Consider the following 19,702-nt stretch of genomic DNA (forward strand, 5'->3'; position numbering starts at 1 on the left):
TAGAATAAAAAGCACACAACAAAAGTGCACTTATAAAATGACAATGTTCCTTTAAGACAAACATGACAAGGAATTGTGTGCGAACACAAACTGAGTAGTAGGTACAACCTTAACACAAGGTTGTGTTGAAGTGAATACTGTACCAACAGTATTCTACATGTATACACATTTGGGAATGATTATGCATGTTCATGTAGGTTGCAATTGGTTCAACCATATATATAAATGTTGCTTATCCATCTAGGGTAACTGAGTGAGAATATGTAGTTGTATCAGTTATATTAAGAAATGTAATATGTATGCCCAGTGCCTCTGCTTTCCATCTTTTGTCTATTATATTGTATTATGAATTGAAGCTGCTTCTCTATTTGCATTTTTTGGGGGGGCTAAACGTCTTGCAACATGCATTTAAAACCCAATGGGATTAAAAACAAGACCACAAGTTGAATGAGAAATCAACTTTATTTTAAATGATAGATATTGTATTAAAATCTCCAAAAATAAAAAGAAAGAAGTGGTAATCATATCTTTATTAATGCATAGTATAAAAAAAGGCTTACCTGAGCTCCATGCTGTCCAGGGCATCTGTTCAGCAGTTACAAGACATTGAGACTTAAAGGCATAGTTCACTCAAAAAATCATTTACTTGCCCCTCATGTCGTTCCAAAACCACATGTAGAACACATAAATGTCGAAGAATGTAACGGCCATTTTCCCCACATGATGTAAATGAATGAAATTACAGCCAGTACCAAAAGAATAGAAACCGAGAAATCAAGATTGGTGCTACAAAATTGGACTTGGGCACTACATTCCAAGTCCTCAAAAGTCACACATCTTTGTGCAAGTAACATCCCATTTTAAGTCACGGTTTACTTATAATATGAATACCCTAAAGGGACATGGTGATGAAAAAAAAGAAAGAGAGAGAAAAACGTTTGTGCTCTTGTGAAACTGCGTGATCACTCACAAAAAAAGTTTGTGGTGTAATGTGAGGTTTGAGGAAAAAACAAAGTTGCTCGGGGGAACGTAATACTTCTGAAAGAGCTAAAACCATTGAAATATGCGTTTTCCTCCCATCTCATATTTTTCCATCATGTCCAGGAATCCATTAGAATTGAAAAATAATTAGAGATGTCATAGATGTAGCATAGCATCTAAAAGTGCCATGTTTAAAATGGATAGATGCAGACAGTGGAGAACAAGATTGACATACAATAATTATCACTGTTCCTTGTCTCATAAGACTTGAAATGTGCAGCACTAGTCATTTTATGGCTTGCTATGAGTTATTTAATTATTCCACATTCTCTTTTATTATGAGAAGATGGGCCAGCACATTACTCCAAATTTCTCTTTTAGTGTTTCACATTAGGAAGGAAGTCACTTGGGACGGCTTGGAACGATATGAGAATAAGTAAACGATGTAAAAAGATGTATATTTTTCAATTTGTGTGATTAATCCCTTTAAAGTCGTGCAACGTCAGGATACTGCACAACCTCCTTAAAAACCAGGCTGCTGTCGTCATGTTAATCACCCTTCAAATAAGAAAAGAAATCATTATAGTCTATGTATTGAATAACTCAGCAAAAAGTGTTCTTTTCCATTGGCTCTCCTGGGTACAAAAGGTGTGGAAGAGGAATGAAATGGTGTTCGTTCAATTGGCCTTGATAAATTGTGCAACATAATATGACACCTAACAGTATGCATATGACCTACGGCCTTAGCGTGGCAAATTAAGTTTTGTGTGTATGAAATGGGTGACAGGTGTTTAGTGCAGGGGTTCCCAATTCTGGCACTAAAGTTCCACTTTCGAAGTTTTGCAAAGTTTTGCTCCAACTGTGATCAAACTCACCTGAACAGGCTAATCAAGATCTTCAGAATCTAGAGAGTTACAGGCAGGTGAGTGTGATCGCTGGGGCTAAACGTATATTCAAGTGAAACAGATTATCGATGGTTTGCTATAGGTTGATGTCATGTGAGTGACAGGTTGCCCCGCCCTCACACCAGTAAACGCATTATCAGAGAAGAGACGTCGCTGCAAATGGGAAGGAAAGTTATTTGAAGAATTATAGATTATGCACATAAATAAAATAAAAAAAAACGTGCAAGCACGGATAAATTATTTATTATAAATACTACAATCTAGCCTGATGCCAGCCCGAACCCCGCCCACAACATTTTTTGGTCGGGAAGTTCGGTCTGGACTCGATCCATTGAAGAGAAATTATGATCAGTCAAAAAATGAACGGGCCAATCACATTGCCAAGGCGGGCTTTAAACGATGATGGAAGAACAACACTATAACTGGTTTCCCTCAGAGATGACTGGAGCTAGGGAATTGAGATGTATAGATTCCGCTGTCGTGTCTGTTGTAAAATAAATCGACAGCACATTCATTTTAATAGTCGAACAGAAAACTGCAATCAAGGCATTTGTCGATCGGAAAGATATTTTTGCCGTCCTTTCCTACATGATTCGGGAAAAGTGTAACTTATTAGCTGGCTCTGATGGTCGCTAAGAAGATGGAACGTAATGAAAAGCCTGTGGTCGTTGTGGTTTCTCCTTTGGTCGCACTCATGAAGGACCAAGTAAGAAGCAACACTCGTTATTTTACTTCTAAAATAAGTAAGTTAGTTGAAAACTGCGCTATGCAAAGTAGTTGACTTACTGAGTTGCTCTGATTGGTTGTAGGTCTACCGACTATCCAATTGAGTGCAGAGTTAGTTTTTTTCCTGGTTCGGTTAAGACACGGCTCATAATCAAAGCCCTATGAAGCAGTATCAGACTCATATCCTCACTAGAATATGAGTATGACGAAGTCAGGCTAACTACAATCTTTATAAATGTATACAATTTCTGAAGATTTTACACTCACCTAAAGGATTATTAGGAACACTTGTTCAATTTCTCATTAATGCAATCATCTAATCAACCAATCACATGGCAGTTACTACAATGCATTTAGGGGAGTGTTCCTGGTCAAGACAATCTCCTGAACTCCAAACTGAATGTCAGAATGGGAAAGAAAGGTGATTTAAGCAATTTTGAGCTTGGCATGATTGTTGGTGCCAGCGGGCCGGTCTGAGTATTTCACAATCTGCTCAGTTACTGGGATTTTCACACACAACCATTTCTAGGGTTTACAAAGAATGGTGTGAAAAGGGAAAAACATCCAGTATGCGGCAGTCCTGTGAGCGAAAATGCCTTGTTGATGCTAGAGGTCAGAGGAGAATGGGCCGGCTGATTCAAGCTGATAGAAGAGCAACTTTGGCTGAAATAACCACTCGTTACAACCGAGGTATGCAGCAAAGCATTTGTGAAGCCACAACACGCACAACCTTGAGGCGGATGGGCTACAACAGCAGAAGACCCCACCGGGTACCACTCATCTCCACTATAATTAGGAAAAAGAGGCTACAATTTGCAAGAGCTCACCAAAATTGGACAGTTGAAGACTGGAAAAATGTTGCCTAGTCTGATGAGTCTCGATTTCTGTTGAGACATTCAGATGGTAGAGTCAGAATTTGGCGTAAACAGAATGAGAACATGGATCCATCATGCCTTGTTACCACTGTGCAGGCTGGTAGTGGTGGTGTAATGGTGTGGGGGATGTCTTCTAGCCACACTTTAGGCCCCTTAGTGCCCATTAGGCATTGTTTAAATGCCACGGCCTACCTGAGCATTGTTTCTGACCATGTCCATCCCTTTATGGCCACCATGTACTCATCCTCTGATTGCTACTTCCAGCATTTCAGTATTTCCAACATTTCTAAAGAATGCTTTCGGCACATTGTTGAATCAATGCCAAGTAAGATTTATAGCGGGTTCTGAAGGTGAAAGGGGGTCAAACACAGTATTAGTGTGGTGTTCCTAATAATCCTTTAGGTGAGTGTTGTGCCAATATATAAAAAAATATATATTTAAAAAAACCCCTGAAATGTATGTTAGTAATATTAATTGTGCTCAAAATATGCAAGTTTCTTATCACAAACCTAAAGTCTGAAAATACAGTTAGATATATATTTTAAACTTGGAGATTTTTTTCTCTATAGGATAAAATGAAAATGCACAGCAAATTTAAACGAGAAACCATTGAAAATAGTGATTATTTGAAATCTTGTACAAATCCTTTTTTCAGAATTAGTTTTTTCTTTACACATTTTGTAACTGACAAAGGTAAGAACAATGTAAGAACACAGCAACAGTAATCTGAATCGGTGTAGAATAGTGAATAATGTGAATAAACTAACACAATTTATTGCTATAGGACAAAAAGTAACTCGTATATTTTGTTGCTCTTTTTGAAACAAAAGAATGAAAGGATTAATGTTTTGTGTAATACCTTTTTAATATGCAGCCTCCGCTGATACAATAAAAAATGTGTATATACTTTTCCAAACAAACAGAAAATGTGCATGCAACTAATCTATGAACCACTTGCATACAGTATTGGGGAAACCACTATGAAATTGTAGCATGAAGTTAATTGAAATCACTTAAACTGCAGAAAAATTACTGTTTTTTTTTTTTTCATTATTATAATAATATTAGACTATCAGGCACAGAAACAATATTAGTTAGGGTCACAGCATCAGAGTAAATATTTATTAACACATTTGCATGTAATAAAATAAGGCCTGATTAATAGCATTGTGCTAAACAGCAGTTTTTGACCATTTATTTCACTACCTTTTGGAAAGCTTGTTACAAAAGCTTTACACAGCTGAGCTACTGAACACTGAAAAATGTACTTAAGTTAATAGCTACTTTAAGTTAGTTATTCCCCCAACACTGCTGGTATATGGAACATTCACACACACACACACACACACACACACACACACATATATATATATATGGAGCAAAACATTACCACAAAAAAAAACAAAAAAAAAAAAAACATAACAGCCTTACATGGCTTGATGGCTGGATGTCCAGGACAAATGAAAGCTGCAGTCCAATTGTCCTCTGTAATCCTTCCATCTGTGAAGACATTTTACGCAGTTTGTTGTACAAACGGGAATGTGGGAACCTGTATTTAAACTCAGGTCTGTAATACCAGGAGTCATCCATCAAGTCATTTCCATTTATCTCAAACAGGAGCTGTGCAGGACCCAGGCAAATATGTGATGAAAGAAATAAATATTTGGCCATGGTCAGTTTTTCACTTCTATCACTGAGGTAACAAATCAATCTGAAGCTGCAGGAAGATGACATCATGACAAAGCTGACTTGCTGAAGAACAAGCAATCCCAAGACAATCACTAGAACCTATCCTGAGATGGAACATCAAAAGGCCCTTCAGTCAATAAATGGGAAAGCAAAGTAACTTAAAGTAACTCAGACATTTTGTTGTAAATTTAAAATGTGTTACTTTACAAGTTATTTCAGGGGGAAAAGTAATCTGATTACATAACTTGCATTACTTGTAATGCCCAACACTGTTTACTGTGGTCACAATATTGGGCAATCCAATTTCCCCATTCATCATCTGTGTCCCAATACTGAGAGGCTACACCTTTGAAGGCTACACCTCTTAAGTTTGCGAAGGTCCTGGTCCTGGAGTACCACCAAGAGTACACATTTGGGATGTATTTCTAATATCTCTAACTGTCTTTCTAAATTACTTTATTTTTCTATGGTTAGATACTTGAGTCAGTTAAAAACCAAAGTTAAGTTTTATCTGGCATTTTCTCAAAAATAAAAAAATTATATTCGCTGTATCCATATACAAAGAAATTTGATGCCTACGCTACGCTAAGGTTGATGCCTACGCTAGCTGAGCAGAAATACATAACCATGTTTGGCTTGGTCCCCTCAAGTTACGTTGGATTTTCTCTTTAGCGTGGCCCAACTATCACTGTTTTTTATGTTCGTAGAGTTAGTTTGTGGAGTAAATATATAGGCTATAATCTGTGTGTTTACACAGCTTTTTTTTTTCTTTTTTTTTTAAATGGGGTGCTGGTGTTTCATATGCGTTCAGCTAATCAGTGTCAACATCACTGGTAGTTCCTATAGTGCTGGGTTAGACCCTAATCTGAAGTAGGAGATAATTTAGTTCCTCCAAAAGGAGTTCCTAGAACTGAAACATTTCCTACTTCCTGCGATGCGAACAAGCCAAAAACCAGGTACATCCACCAATAGTCCTAAAAACTATGAAAAGGTTCCTTCAGTGCGAAAGCCGATAGTGCCAAATTCGTATAATCGTATTTGTTCATTTTCAAACAATCTGCTTCCGCTTCATTCGTGGTTAGGTTTATGGGTGGACTTTCATGACTTTTTCCTAAAAATCGAGATTGGGTTGGCCTGTCTGACCCTGTCATATGATGTGGCCGTCTCTCTGACCTACAGAGTGAGTGTTATCAGCCCCAATGACTCAATTCTCAGCAGAGTTAACCTTTTAAAATGAAGGTTGACAGTGACCAGTGACCTACTTTGGAAAGCCTGCTTGGATCAGATACACATTTTGTACTTGCAAAGTCACATATCACTGATTACGCTGATTATTATTAGTGACGTGGGAACCAAGAACTCTCCAACAAAATTCAGTCTGTTACAAATGTTCATAGGTAATTGTCAGAGACTGTTGTTTAATCTGTATCTCCTCTTCCATTCGCAACTTTTAAGTGTAACAACTCAAGACAACTCAATATTTTTTAGTACTTTTGACATCATAAAGGTATAACAGGCTTAACTTACACTACCACCTTGACCCAACTTGTTTTGTATAGGTTTAGATAATTTTACTGAGACTATATATATTTATTTCAATTGGACGCATAGTTTGCACTAGCTATATGACTGCATTGTAAGGATTGCTCTAATTTTGCTGTACTTGGTATAGTGACAATAAAGAATCTTGAAACAGACGTGACACTTCCAGCAAAACTTTAGTTGCTTCAAACTGTTTAGTAGGAAGACCTCTTAAAATAACTTACATTTCAATTTGAAAGACAGTATGACCCTATATGTTTCACTGAATATATACAGTAGTAGAACAATGTCCACTCAAAACAGCTCAGGTCCAAATATATGCAAAATTCTGAATGTTTTATAAAGGTTTGACAAATATTCAGATCCAGTATTTGGTGTTAGTGATGCCATTCTTTGTTGCATCAATATGGGAATATGGGAAAATCACTAGGGAGCAGTCCCTCATCATTATGTCGTTGCCTAAAACATTACAGTTCCCCAACTTTTAATGCATTGGTTTATGCGCAAAACTCTTAAGAACATCAATGATTCATCACAGCAATGCACTGCTCTTGAATACAAGCAGGATCCAGTCCTGCAATGTGCTGATTCATGTGTGCCATTTGACATAAACCATAGAAATATGTAATTCTGTTAAGTTTGCTAATATGTTTGATCCAGACCTACACATTATATCAACACTATTTAAGTATTACTGACATTGATTATTGCCCTTCATGAAATAATTTTACTATTATTCACTATTTTACTATTAAACGCAAATCAACGAGATGTTTTCTTTTGAAAAGTTCTCATGATCTGTGTATATGCATGAATAAATTTGTTTTTATGCATTTGTTTTGTAACATGCCTGCACATTCAAGTTGTTAATTATTACTGTAGTCTTTTTTTAACATTATTATTCTCATTACGGATGACCTATATTATAAACTTAAAAAAAAAAAAATCATGTCATCAATAATCACATGTACAAGGACTATGATTTTAGTAGCAGTATGCAGAGTTGATAATTTTCACTTTTCTGTAAAATGAACAGATAGCAGACCCTAACTGTCAAGTTCCAAAGATGACAAATGTACAATAGAGCAACAAAGTGGTCCACAAAAATGCTGAATAATATAAGTATTAAAAAATACCTTTGTTACACAGACTTAAATTCATGTTTCACTTGCAATATTGTACAGAAACTGTACATGACACTTGAGTAAACATCTGCAAAATCCTCAAAAAATATATATATCTTGTTACGTGTAATTGTTAACGTCCACCGACTGCCAGAAAATTGTTGTACATGAAATATTAAATTAAAGATGCACCCAATAAATACTGATGGAACACTGACATAAAGCATATTAGATGCATATATTCAATATTTACCATTGATTGCGCTGCATGTTCACACTTACCTTTAATGCCATCTCATTCATATTTGCATCTGAACATTTCTATCAGTTGATTCTTGTAGAATGTTTTATGAGCATTTAATGAACATCACTGTAGGGTGGATCACTTGACAATACAAGTGTAATAATACCCAATGTGAATTCATTAAAGAACCCAATATTACTGCTCCCAATACTCCCAATATTACCAATATTAATAAAAAAAAAATGTAATTGTATAACATATACACTCACCGGCCACTTTAGGTAAACCTGTTCAACTGTTAGTTAACGGAGATATCTAATCAGCCAATCACATGGCAGCAACTCAATCCATTTATATACATTTATATCACATATATACGTGATCAAGACGGTCTGCTGAAGTTCAAACTGAGCATCAGAATGGGGAAGAAAGGACATTTAAGTGACTTTGAATGGTTGTTGGTGCCAGATGGGCTGGTCCAAGTATTTCAGAAACTGCTGAGATTCTCACGCACCGCCATCTCTCGGGTTTACAAAGAACGGTCAGAAAAATGAGTAAATATCCAGTGGGCAGAAGATCTGCTGGTGAAAATGCCTTGATGTCAGAGGTGAACGGCCAGACTGGCTTGAGCTGATGGAAAGGCACCAGTAACTCAAATAAGCACTGGATATGCAGAAGAGCATCTTTGAACACACAACACTTGAAGCAGAAGAGCTACAGCGGAAGAAGACACACCGGTGACGCTCCTGTCAGATAACAACAGAAACTGAGGATAAAATTTACTCGGGATCACCAAAACTGGACGACAGAAGATTGTAAAAACGTTGTCTGGTCTCGATTTCTGCTGAAATTCAGATGGTCAAAAACAACATGAAATTATAGATCCATCCGGCCATGTATCAACAGTTCAGGCTGGTGGTGGTGGTGTAATGGTGTGGAGGAGATTTTCTTGAGCCTCTTAGTACCAGTTGCTCATCATTTAAACACCACAGTCTACCCGAGTATTGTTCCTGACCACGTCCATCTCTTCGTGACCACAGTGAACCCATCATCCGATCGCTACTTCCAGCATGAGAACACACGTCACCAAGCTTAAATCATCTCAAACTGGTTTCTTGAACATGACGATGAGTTCACTAAACTCAAATGGCCTCCAGTCTCCACATCTCAGTCCATTAGAGGTCTTTTATAATGTACTGGAACAGGAGATTCACATCATGGATGTGCAGCCAACAAATCTGCAGCAACAGTGTGATGCAATATGAACCAAAATTTCTGAGGAATGTTTCCAGCATATTGTTGAATCAATGCCATGAAGAATTAAGGCACTTCTGAAGACAAAAGGGGGTCCAAACCAACCCCGGTACTAGCAAGATCTACCTAAAAAAGTGGCTGATGAGTGTATATTCAGCCAATGCAACTGACATCATTATAAATACACTCTCATTAACAGTCAATGTTGCTGCAGATATGTACTTGGTGATTAATACAGCTAATTTCTAGTTTTTAGCATACCCTGGGCAGATTGTATATTAAAAATTAAACATAGAGGTCATGTTTGAACTGCATCCTTGCAATATGTAGATATAAAAGGCTTTTAGGGTGCATGTCTACACATATATAATGTATAATTCAGATGTATACAGAAAGATTTAGGTCCTGACAAACTCTGTATGTCAAGTATTTTGTGATAAATTCCTGTCCATGTTTCCTGGCAACTTATGTGGCAAACCAAATAGCAAGGAGCAGGCCAAAGAACAACCAATGGAACAGACCTGTCAATCAATATCTGTTGCCACATGAGAAGCCAGTAAACTAGGCTACTTTGTAAGTAAAATGTATTGGTCATGTTTCTTGCATCAATCTGAACAGTTTCTTTTGAATCTTTAATTACAGCTTCCACCAACCAAAGTTTCACAATTCAGCTTAACAGACAGTTTTTCTAACAGCAACTTAGTGAAAAATGACTGTATAAGGGTTCTTTATGAGACTGTTTTGTAAGCTTTATTGGGTGTGTACATGTGTGTGAACTACAGGAATATTTCAGAGCCAAATACATTAGATCTATGGAATAAAACTAACAAAAAAGTAAGGATAATCAGTCAAATGTACCACTGCTACAAAACATCACACAATGTTTAAGCTATTAAAATAAGATTGTGGATAAAACAAAAAGGCATTTACATTACACCAGATAATATACCAAGGCCATTTAGTGTACTAAAGGATCGACCAACGACTGAAGAGTCAATGCTCTTTCTTCATCAGGCAGCACACATTGGAAATGAAGAATTTCATGGTGACCTGCAACAGGAAAAAACACAAGTTAAAAAGACATGAAGATTGAATTTTTTAAAACTTGTTTGTAATAATGACAGTGGGTCGCATTTACTACACAACCATGGAGTGCGTCAACCCAAAATAAAATCAAAAAATAAACTTTAGAATCTACAAAAGCTATTTTTGTTGGATTTATGATCAGAATGATCTTAGACTTAACGTTATTTCACCTAAAAAATAATTCTCTCACCAATTACTCACCAATGGCGTTCCAAACCCGCAAGACTTTTGCTCATGTTTGGTACACAAATGAAGATCTTTTTGAGGAATTCTGGGGGATTTCTGTCCCTTCATAGACAGTTACACAACTACCACTTTGATGCTCAAACAGTTCATGAAGAGTTCAAATGTTTCGAAGAGACACGATTGCTTTATATGATGAACAGATTTAAGCTTTTATGCACGCAAACATTCAATGAACACATCAGCTACGAGAAACAGAAGCTCAAACATATTCACTCGACATGAAAGAACCAATGAGATTCACTCTTACAAAAAATAAATCCTAAATTAAATCTGTTCAACATATACACGACCAAGTCTCTTCAGAAAATTGAGTAAACTGCTCAATTCATATGGATTAATTTCACAATCTCTTTATTAACTTTTTTGAAACATTAAAGTGGTTGTTGCATAGCAGTCAATGGAGGGACAAAAATCTCTCAGATTTCATCCAAAAATATCTTTGCGTTCCGAAGATGAACAAAAGTCTTACGGGTTTGGAACGACATGAGCGTTTTGTAAATGACAGCAATATACATTTTTGTATGAACTAACCCTTAAAGTTTAGAAAGATTGAACATTTAACAAAACAGGAAACAAAACTCATGTCTCAAGCTTTCTATCCACAGAGCAAGTCCTAAACTACTATCAAGCTACTCAAGAGCTGAATTACTAGCAACTCACCTTAAATGCTGTACAATTGTCATTACAAAATCTCCTAAAAATACTTGGTGCGGTTGAGAGCTCTCTGAGCAAGCTGGCCGCTCTCGTCCGTGATTTTCTCCCAGTCTGTCTGACCGACTACAAAACCAATCGCACGTTTTCTGTCGGCATCCTTCTTCTCTTCGAGATCAGCCCAGCGCACCTGGAAGATCAGCATGTTTAATGAGTGCAAAATGTTTAAATCATGACCCTTCCCCCCAAGAAAAGCAATGCAAATTCAAATCAGATGGTCAGCAACTAGTGAGAGTCTTTGTTCAATAAAATAAAATACAGACCAACAACTCAACAATTTCTAAAAAACAGGGCTCTCAATCTGCAATTCTCAAGAACATTCAAAATGAGAAACTGAACAATAGGTGACCACAAACAGTGAGTGAAAGCCAATACAGAACATAATGTGCACCGCATTACCCTCTTTTTGCCAGGTTCAGACATGCGACTGGCATAGTCATCGGGCAGCTGAAGGAAGTCTTCCATGCCGGACACATCAGTGTCTCGTTTTCTCTTGCCTCCTCCAGCCAGACCATCCAACTTGTCTGGAAGGACAAAGTAGCATCTAAAGTCATCATCAATTCAACATCTGATGAACATTTATTTGTGTCAAAGCTACTAAAACAAAACAAAAAAGCAATTGTGTCTTTGCACATTATAACAGAATATATATATATATATCCTATGCACAGGCTTTTTAAACAAGGCTGGGTTGGCATTTTTTTTACACCAACAGGGATTGAAACAGTTGCATTTTCTTCTAGGTTTGGTTCGCTTTCACAAGGCAACATTTCTAAATGGACCTAAACGGATTCTGCTCATCCATCAGGATAGGATAGACAACAGGCTTATTGTGGCTTTGTAGCGGTCGCTATGTTACTTTATCATTTTGCTCAAGAATAAAGGCTGTTTTGGACATTAGTTCTGAAATATGTTCATCAGAGCAAATTTCAAATGGGTATTTTAGTTTGTCTTTGCTCCAGGTTACCCCACAATTAATTTTGAGAGGCATTAGCAAAACAAACAGTGCTGCTTTCCAGGCAACATGAGTGATGGTCCATTGGGTTGGATTGCTTTCTCACCACAAGCGAACCGTTTAAGACGACTTTGTTCATGTGATCATAGGATGATTGTTTTTGGTGTGGATTCCAAACGGGACTGCAGTGCTATATATATGCCTAATCGAACTAAGGGGGGTTTTAAACATGAGTTTACGCAGCATGTTCTGAAATAAGTGCTTCAAAAGAGCCAGGTGTGAAAACACCCCTAAACATACACACATACATATACTTTCATGCAGTGTGTTTAACTGACTGTTTCAGGTGACTTAAAGCAGCGAGAGCAGATCTTCGACGATATTCTAACAGACGGACAACCAGTTAATAAAACAGTTCAGATGCAGTGTTTGTCCAATTGTGGTTACAGACTTAGTAAAGGCAAACGGAATGATTTTAATTTGTACATTTGTAAATCCAGGCATAATTTACAATCGTACAATGTTGCAAATGTGCAGTGTCTTGAAACCTTAATTAACCCAGGGTAAAGGTTTTAAATCACCCATAAGACACGAAATATTTAAATCAATTATATTTATATATAAAAATATATATATATAAAATAAAATACAGACAGTACAGACATAAACTGCTTTGATTATCTAACTACAAATAAATAAATACCCACCAAGCTTTGCTTCTGAAGTGTCCATCTCCCATTTGCTTTTCGGAAGGTATCCCTATATTACAGAGAGACACTCCAACGGTTAATCCTCAGGGGGTGAGACACAGAGGGGACAGACAGTGTGAAAGAGGGTGGACAGGGATAGAATAGGGGCTGGGGAGCAATGATGATGCTTTGGATGATGAGAGAATAAGCTTGAAAAAGAGATCATTAATAAGTCACAAAGGCATCAATGAGCTCTCAGCAATTGATAAACAGTCCTTATTCAGAATGAGGAAATGTCTACTGAATACAGAAGAGCATGCATATATTAATACTACTGAGGTTTTAATATATTCCTACATCGTTGACTGCTTTACACATTCATTTCATTGTAAATCATAAAGCCAAGACACATTTTTGCAGCAGAGATCGGTCATTATGGGATAAGACAAAAAGCCAACAGCACAACACACAAGACGGACAAAGGAGTCCACTTTTAAATGTAGAAGAGTTATTCTCTGCACCCTTCAGAAGCATTTCTCAATCCTGCCCAAGAGAAACCATTTGAGAAACTTTTGGATTGAGAAACACGGCCTAAAGGACGCTTTTCTTTCATCTGCCAAATATATATTTACATTAAAGTAGGTAGTTCTGTCATTTTTTTAATAAATAATTTGCATTCAATTATAGGGATACTGTTAAAGTACCAATCCATAAAACTGACTTCACCCAATTAAAATCTGAAGTTAAAGTATAAATACCTATATCATAATTGAAATGAAAAGTCTACGTGTTAACTCTTTCCCCGGCAGCATTTTCTTTTCTTTTTTGTTTTAAGTTGCCAGCCACCGCCAACTTTTTGGTCATTTTCACAAGTTTCATGGCCCCCAGAATATTTTGTTGTATGAATATCTGAACATGTATTGATCAAAAGAACATACCCCCTGTTTTATTATAGCTTAATGCATTATTTTTTTAATCAACACTTGAATGTGGTTAACTTTAAATAAAAAAAGCAGAGAAAAATCTAGTTTGTCAGAGACTACATCTGGTCAGAATGATGATCAAAAGCCAGATGGAGTAGATTGAGTCCATCAACACCCCGTAATGCTTTCACAGTCATATAGCTCACACCGGATTGACATTTCATTCGATAATATTAGGCAGGTTTGATTTATATGCCATTTAAATGTTAGCGACCACTTTATTTTACATATGAATAATTAAATGTGAATGATATAGCTTTTTTTTGTATCTTCCTAAAACATCTTTTGATCAGGAGGTACAGTACTCTTTCAAAAGGTGTGTAATAGCACCCCCTAACATACATAAGAGTAAAAACACAGATTGCCTGAAAATTCGGTCAATGGTGGGGAAAGAGTTAATACTGACTTTTTACACAAATATCAAGAATGAAAACAAATCTTTGGATCAAGGAAGTGATCCTCAAACTTTTTTGGCCCCACACCACTTAAAACTTTTTTTTAAATCAGTCTGAAGAAGAACAATTCGGTGCTGCTTTTAAACGCAGAGCACCCCACCGACTTTCGGCGCTTTTCCATTACCAGTACCAGCTCGACTCGACACGGCTCGGCTTGACTCAGCTCCCTTTTCGTTACGTTTTCCATTGCAGACGGTACCGCCACAAATCATACCCGGTCGTCATAGCGACGCCTTTCGTTCCTCGTTGCCCCATCAACCTCTCACTGGATCCCCTCTTCGGCCACCAAACAAAGGAAAGTCTGCACCTCCTCGTTTGACCACGGCGTATTCTTCCGAGCTGCCATAATAATAGCAGTAGGTTTAGTAACCATCTCTGGCCAAACTATTTAAAAATAGCGGGGTTATTCTGGACACTCTATCTGGCCCGTGTAATGATGACGCAGTGAATGGTGGCGATTCTCTCTGATCAATCAGCAGTCGGCATTGTTCACGTGACATTTTAATATCGCCTTAGCTCGCCTCAGCTCACTCAGAACCTTGCCGGAGGTGGTACAATAAAAAGTATCCGAAAGCAGGTACAGGTACAAATTTTACACAGTGGAAAACCAAACAAAGCCGAGCCGAGTTGGTACTGTGTAGTGGAAAAGCGCCATTTGAGAACCACTGGTTACACTCATCCACACTGAGACCCTCTACGCCAAGGAGAGACAGCGTAGGTCCAGGAGTGCCACTGTCCTTTAGCTCCAACCCTTGAAACCTCCCCTGCCTGTAACTCTTGAAATCCTGAAGACACTGATTAGCTTGTTCAGGTGTGTTTGATTAGGGTTGGAGGAAAACTCTGCAGGACAGTGGCACTCTAGGACCACTGTTGCCAAACCTTGATCTACAATACAATAGCACTAAAAAAAACAAATCATATTCATTCATTTTGTTGGACAATTCATTAATTTTCTGGATAAAAGATTGTAATGTTTTATAATGAACACACATTTTGCCTCTTCTATTGTGTGTAGAATTTAAAAAAATTCTATATTTTCACGTTTTTACAGCCACAAGTACAGATCGCATGCTTGCTTCAGTCCAAAAGCCGTTTGCTATAGAGTCTTAAGCCCGGAACACACCAATCCGACGGTCGGCCGTCTGGCAGATTTTGTGCGTCGGCCAACTAAGTTTCCTTGGTGTGATGCGCACGGTGCCGTGCCGTCGGCTGAAAATAGTCCTCGCCGGCTTTGTTTCGCCCGATTCGACGTCGGGGAAAGAGAGAACTCTGATTGGCTGTTCAGCTTAGTGAAAGAGTCAGGCACGAGAATAAAAGCCAAACAGCAAGCAAAGAAGTCAAAACGGTAAAGATAGAAGGCTGTTCTTATGTAACGTCATCTCACCTCAGTGATTCTTGGTGAATATTTCAATGTTAACATGAGCGGAGTGGAATAAAGAAAGCGTTTAGCAGGATTGATATTCAAAACGGTAAGCATACGCGACTTTGTTTACGTTATGTGTATCTGCAGCCGGCAGTGTCGGTTTTCCTTATTGAATGACGAATATAGACTAACATATCTGCAGAAATAGACAGTTGGTCCATTAAACGCAGGCGCAAAACGCACATTCTAGCGGACAGTGGCCTGTAGTTCTTTCGGTGTGTTCAAGTGTACCTCGACGTGAGGCGACAACACAGTCGGCGCAAGACAGTCAGCGCTAGTTTCGTTGGCATTGGCTTGGTGTGTTACGGGCTTTATAGACCAACAAACTAGCTGATTATAAAGTCTTAATATTACATAGATTTAGAACTGTTTGGTATCATTTCTCTAAGATACACAAACATATAAATAAATCAAAAACAATAATTGGTGTTGCAAATTGCAACTAATCATGACAAAGTTTGAAGCTGTAAATATGCACTCTTTGGTAAGAGTGTGAACACTCAAAACACCCTGGAACACTGATGCATCAAGTGCAGGTCATAACTGTGTCATAGCTATCGTTTATAATAGGGATGTGCGAAACTACTCAACTAGACTGCTCTAATCGACATTGGAAAAGCTAGATGTTTACATTCATGTTTTTTGCACATTTATGTTTGCTTTACATTTTTACAAAGGCTGCATTAAAAATTCTGCCATGTTACACATTTTAAATAATGTATTGTTTTTAAAGTGTATACTAGAGCAGGAAATTATTTTCTCAGACCTTGCATGCATTAGTTTTTCCCATGTGTCCACTCAGTAGATGAGCAAGATAAGAGTGTTTTTTCAACACTTCCACGTCATGTCAAACTGGCATATCAAAATTACCTTAATCGAAGGCTTGTTATACAAACGGTTATCAGGGAAATATGAAATTTGATACCAGCTTAAATGGGAAACGTTATGAAATTAAACTTGACAATGTCAGGGCTTTTTTTTTTTTACCATTTTTCTGGCCATTCAAACTTCAACTTTTATTTGAGGATTTCTGTTTATTCTGGCTATTGGGTTTGTGGTCCTATACTGCCAATTGATTCAGTTGATTTTATAAATTTGGCTAATGTTGAATAAGTGAACGCTTAAGTTTAATTTTACATTGATCACCAATGAAATGATCTCTTCCAACAATGAATTATCCTATTTTAAAGGACATAATTGCCCCAGTTCCAATAAATATATAATTCAAATTAAATATTGCTGCATAATTTGCAAGAATATAAAACAATTTTAAAGATCGGGATAAGTATTACAAGGTATGAGACTGAGCAGCCAGGTTGGAAGAGATCTGGTGTTTTACAAAGATCTGAACGGTCTCTTACATCTCCAGCTGTTCATTAGAAATATGAATATTTAGAATGCATATAATCATGGTTAGTGGCTGAAAGTAATGTATATACTGAAAATGGTCCTGAAATATATATATATAATTTTTTTAGCTTTACATGACTGCTACTGGCACCAGCAAAGAAAGGGATGAATTGATTGCATGTGACCAAAACAAGGATACATCGATTTTTCTTCTTTTACTTTTCTTTATGCTTTACTTCGTTTCAAGCCAAAATAAATGTATTAAGTTGGAAACTGAAGTATGGAGAAGGATGATTTGTGCTTAGGCTTTCGATCCATTCAGTGCTACTCTTTAACTCATCTTCTGAAATTTCAGCTTTACAGTACATAAAAAAGCAAGTTTACAAAGACTGTCAACTTAATTTTAACAATACTTCACTGAGCAAAAGGGGCCACAAAGCTGGATGTACAAAAATTACAGGCAAAAAATTACAGTTACTATTTATGAATTTTGTATTGCAAGTAACCAAAAGCATATGGACAAACTTTATCAAAAACAACACTTGAGTTTGAGTTTCAAAATAAAAGAATCCTTTACTTAAACTAAAATACACCATGTCATTAGTCTGTTTAAAACAGTGCTGTGTAATGCCAGGTTCAGACTAGACTATATTTGTTAAAATATATTTGTTACGATAATCACTGTGTCAGATTATGTAATTCTGACTCCTAAATTCGTGTCGGACAAGAAACATGTCGACTACACGTTGCTTCCAGACCAATCATCGCTTGCCATCTTTAACAACATATGTGATGTCACTGAGAAGGCAGAACTAGAGACTGACTTCGGGAAACAAGAACTTAAAAACAAAAGCTACAGAAGCAGGCTGTCAGCTTAATGCGTATTCCAGTACTCACCGGGTTGCTGAGGCGCCTCTGCTATTGTTCGCCAGCATTTATCTTTTTTCACTCTGTCGTAGTAGTCCCTCGAACAGGAGTATTGTTGCCTCCATTGCATAAATCCACCTAGCAGCACCAAAACCATCATCTCGCTCACGTTTCGCCATGTTTGAAAGCTGTGTATGGAAGAGTTTCTGTGCTGCTATTGGTCAAGGCCACAGATGTGACAGAACTCATCGTGAGTGAGAAACGTGAAGGCCAAGTATTGTAACCCATACTCGGCATTTAACCCATTCAAGTTAGTGCTCACAAGAGTAGTGAACAAACACACACCAGAGCAGTGGGCAAACATTTTCAATGTGGCACCCAAGGAGCGATTGGGGGTTATGTGCCTTTCTCAATGGCACCTCGGTCGTTTCCTGCCGGCACTGAGAATCGAACCCACAACCTTTGGGTTACCAGTCTGACTCTCTAACCATTAGGCCATGACTGCCCCTACACCTCCACCCTTTTTTCAGTGGAGGACCGAAAAAAAAAATGAAATATGCAAGTCTTTCTGCTGTGAAGCTGAAGCATCACAGCCGTGGTGTCAGTTGTTGTCCACAAGAATCGATCGATTCTTGCGTCCTGACGCCCATTGTCTTTTACGAATGATATCGCGTAGTCTGAACCCAGCATAAAACAGACTGAAAGAGTTATTTTTTTCAAATGTAGAAAAGCTTAATTGCCCTCATTTGGTAATCCATCAATTCAGGGGTGCGTTTCCCGAAAGCATCGTTAGCCAACTATGGTCGCAAGTTGGTCACAATTTCCATTGAACTCTATTGGAAAACGACGGAACTTGCGACCATAGTTGGCTAACGATGCTTTCGGGAAACGCACCCCAGGTCAACTGTTCTTTAAGTTCTTCAATATTTAAATGAAAGGAAAATCCACCATCTCTTTAGTGTGCATGTTAATTCCTCATGTAAGAGCTTCCTCGCTTTCTACAATGTTCTGACAATGTCCAAAATTACTAAATTTTTACTGTAATTCCAGCTTGTTAGAACAATCCTTAAGCTTTTATCAACATAATAAACACCAACTTGTATGGCAAGCTTGTGATTTAGGTTTAGGTCTTCACACATCAACCAAAAAAAACAAAAATCCTTCTAAAAGTAGCTCGACAGAATTAATGGCTCTATTGTGAGACCCATTTTAAAATAAGCCACAAAATGACAATAGTGCAGAGTAATGTATAGCTTCCTACAAGATTAAACTGATATGCATTCATTGAATTTCAAGTCGCACAACAAAGGGTCATTATTAGGAGTTGTGTGTTTCTGTGTGGAGCGTACTAATTGTGAGGCTGTTTAATATTGGGCTAGATAAAATAAAGATTTATTACACAAAACAGCAACATCATGAGAAATTCTTGTCCATAGAAGCCATTGCACTAAAATGCTCTAAATAAGCCATCATAAGTCTGACGTTTTACAAGCGGACTTGTATTTGGATACTTAAATCTTTCGCTTAAGAGTCAAGGGTTGCAATGCTTGAGTTGAAAGTGGAGACTTGGATTCAATTCATACCATGCTAATAAAAT

At 37.5% G+C, this 19,702-nt stretch overlaps 1 protein-coding gene across 4 annotated transcripts in view; it reads right to left on the reverse strand.

Moving 5' to 3' along the window:
- Positions 1-443: 443 nt before the first annotated feature.
- The window catches only part of ylpm1 (YLP motif containing 1), a 30,396-nt gene continuing 11,137 nt past the window's right edge, over positions 444-19,702 (reverse strand). For 3 of the 4 annotated variants that reach the window (XM_039692928.2, XM_089118481.1, XM_039692927.2), the window contains 4 exons: positions 13,046-13,097; positions 11,783-11,907; positions 11,333-11,513; positions 9,954-10,390 (listed from right to left, as the gene is read on the reverse strand). In XM_039692928.2, coding sequence (XP_039548862.2) covers positions 11,367-11,513; positions 11,783-11,907; positions 13,046-13,097 — 324 coding nt within the window. In that variant the 3' untranslated portion in view covers positions 9,954-10,390; positions 11,333-11,366. Of the gene's footprint in view, positions 1,540-9,953; positions 10,391-11,332; positions 11,514-11,782; positions 11,908-13,045; positions 13,098-19,702 lie in introns of those variants that run through there. The other variant, XM_039692929.2, reaches the window with a different exon arrangement.

Source organism: Pimephales promelas, chromosome 13 (genome assembly GCF_988280905.1).
Source record: "Pimephales promelas chromosome 13, fPimPro1.hap1.1, whole genome shotgun sequence".
NCBI lineage: Eukaryota > Metazoa > Chordata > Actinopteri > Cypriniformes > Leuciscidae > Pimephales > Pimephales promelas.